Below are 2,354 nucleotides of genomic sequence, written 5' to 3'. Positions count from 1 at the left end.
AGAAGCCCAACCGGAACACCCAGAGTACGCCAGGTCAAGGAAGGGGGGGGTGAAGGATTTAACACAGACAACGCAGAGAATGAAGGGACGACAACGACGAGCCCAGGTTCGTCAGGGGAGGCAATTAATCTTAAGGACAAATAATATCAGGGCCTCCAATCAACGAGGGAACAGGAAATAAAGGAAGGAAACCGAAGACAGCCGGACTAGAACCAAATGAAGGACGAACAAAACGAAGAGGAGAGAGAAGGGAGACCGATGATAGCATTGTGTTATACGTGACAAGAGGAGACGCAGTCAAGAGCGGGCACCCCCTGGACTGAAGGAGGGATCTTCCACTACGAAGCTGAGGGAAATAGAAGGAGGGGCTAAATTCCAAAGGGCCAACGCAGCGACTGATTAATGAAGGAAGGAGGAGTAGGACAGATGCGGAAGTTACGAGGGCCTGGTATAACCAAAACACCCCGAGAAGTTCAGACTGAGGAAGGACGAATAGAGGAAGATTAAATCCCCGGAGGGGTTAAGATAAACAGCTACCAGAGGAGGGAAGCGTCCCGAAGGGAAAGTAGGACGAAGAAAATCCCAAACAACAAGTAACTGGATCTACAAGGAGGAGCAACTAACAGTCCCAGCCAAGTAACGGCGGGTCAAGGCTGGATCTTTGGAGGAACAGCAACCAACATGGGGCAATTTCACAGGATTATGTTACATTGGGAACAAACAGCAAGACGAGAAAGGACCAAAACAGGAGATGTATACGCCGCAAACAAGATTGAGGATCTGAAATCGTACAACTACGAGGAGGAAGATGAAAGCATATCTAGGTGGCAGAAGATGGGAAAGAAAGGCGGTAGCATCCATCTATGGACCACACAAGCAGCGAAGATCATTTGCAGAAATCTGGAAGTCTGGTACCAAAATCTGACCCTTAGCGAAGAGGCTGAATCCGAATGGGAGGAGACAAAATGTAGGGGAGACAACTTAGGAGTGGAGGGATCCAGAGGAACTACCGTCGCATGCCCTATAGATCCAAGGCACAACTATTGGACAACACTGAGATTAGGGAAGAGTTTGAACGGCGCCAAAGAAGAGCACAGGAGTATGATGATATGCATGGATTTGATAGCAATCCTTCTCACCGTTTATAATAATCTAAGTAGATGTAAAGGAGAAGAACTATGCTACAATGAAACCGAAGTATGTAGAGCTCTTTATCAATGGTACGAAGAGTGGGGAGGACAACAAGTGGCAAAAGAAGTTATGCAGTTCCTTTTCCAGAATGAACAGAATAAGATGAAGTTGGGAAACAGAAATATAACGACAAACGGCACAGTCTCACAATTTTGGGCAAAAGTCACAGGATTTAGGGGATTAGGCTTGGCGGCCTTACAGTGTCAGGATAGGACGTGGCCAGGGACCAATTGGAGAAGTGCCTGTTACCACAAAAACAAAAACAGCGCTTGCGAGATTGTAGAAGATCAACAGTGGACAAATGACCAGGTAAGACCAGAGACCGAGAGAACTGAGATGAAGAGTAGCCCATGGCAAAAAGAAATAGGGAAGGAGGTCCTAGAGCCCCCGAGACGGAGCAGTCCAACAGGAGGATGCAGACAACCTGACCCCGCCCGTATAAGTCAAGGGGCTTAGGCGGCTGAGTAAGGATCTCCGGAATGCGAGATTGCGGGATAGGGGACCACCCCAAGCAACAAGGGAAGATGGAAACCCCAGGAAAGACGGATCAACTGAACCGAGCGGGGGGTCGAGTCCTCAAATAGAGAGAACAAAATCAGCCCCAGTCCCCCCATACAGGGCCAGGAGTTAAGATAGACAAACCAGGCAGGAGGATGAAATTGATGAGAAATTCCATCTTTTACAGGAAGAATCTCGAAGGATAACCCAACAGATAGAAGAGCAGAAGCTACAACTAAGGATGGAAACCGAGCAAATAAGTCCAATTCCAAACAGTCCCACTGTGGAAACCACACAAGGGTCTTCAGTCTTACCAAAAGCTTTAGGGGGGGGTGGAGTATTGGCATTTTCTGTTCCGTTTGCCTGGTATATCTGGAGAAGAGTCTTTAGTACCGCTGGAGATTCTCAAGGGCAGAAGCTGAGGTTAGCGTATGGGAGGGCATAAACCGAAACCAATGAAGAAGTATGGAATCCCCAACCTAAACAGGGAGGAGCACCTACGAGAGAATAGAAAAGGCGGATCCATCCCCCCCTCCCGGGGAAACAACCGCTTGACGGGAACAAGGAACAGAGGGAACGCCAAACAAACGGAGACGACAAGATCCGAGGAGATATGAGGTTGAGAAATTGACCCAGACACAGGACCCAGCGGAAGGAGGTAAACA

The 2,354-nt window shown here is 48.4% G+C and overlaps 1 protein-coding gene across 1 annotated transcript; it reads left to right on the top strand.

Moving 5' to 3' along the window:
* Positions 1–681: 681 nt before the first annotated feature.
* C922_05293 (hypothetical protein) lies at positions 682–1,895 on the top strand (the record flags this gene model as incomplete). Its single annotated transcript, XM_008820864.1, has 2 exons — positions 682–1,627; positions 1,810–1,895. The coding sequence occupies 2 exons, from the start codon at positions 682–684 to the stop codon at positions 1,893–1,895; spliced, it is 1,032 nt and encodes a 343-aa protein (XP_008819086.1).
* Positions 1,896–2,354: the final 459 nt, after the last annotated feature.

Source organism: Plasmodium inui (assembly GCF_000524495.1).
Source record: "Plasmodium inui San Antonio 1 unplaced genomic scaffold supercont1.53, whole genome shotgun sequence".
In the NCBI taxonomy this organism is placed as follows: domain Eukaryota; phylum Apicomplexa; class Aconoidasida; order Haemosporida; family Plasmodiidae; genus Plasmodium; species Plasmodium inui.
The sequence above is the reverse complement of the archived record's forward strand: the minus strand, read 5'-3'. Positions and strand labels throughout refer to the sequence as shown.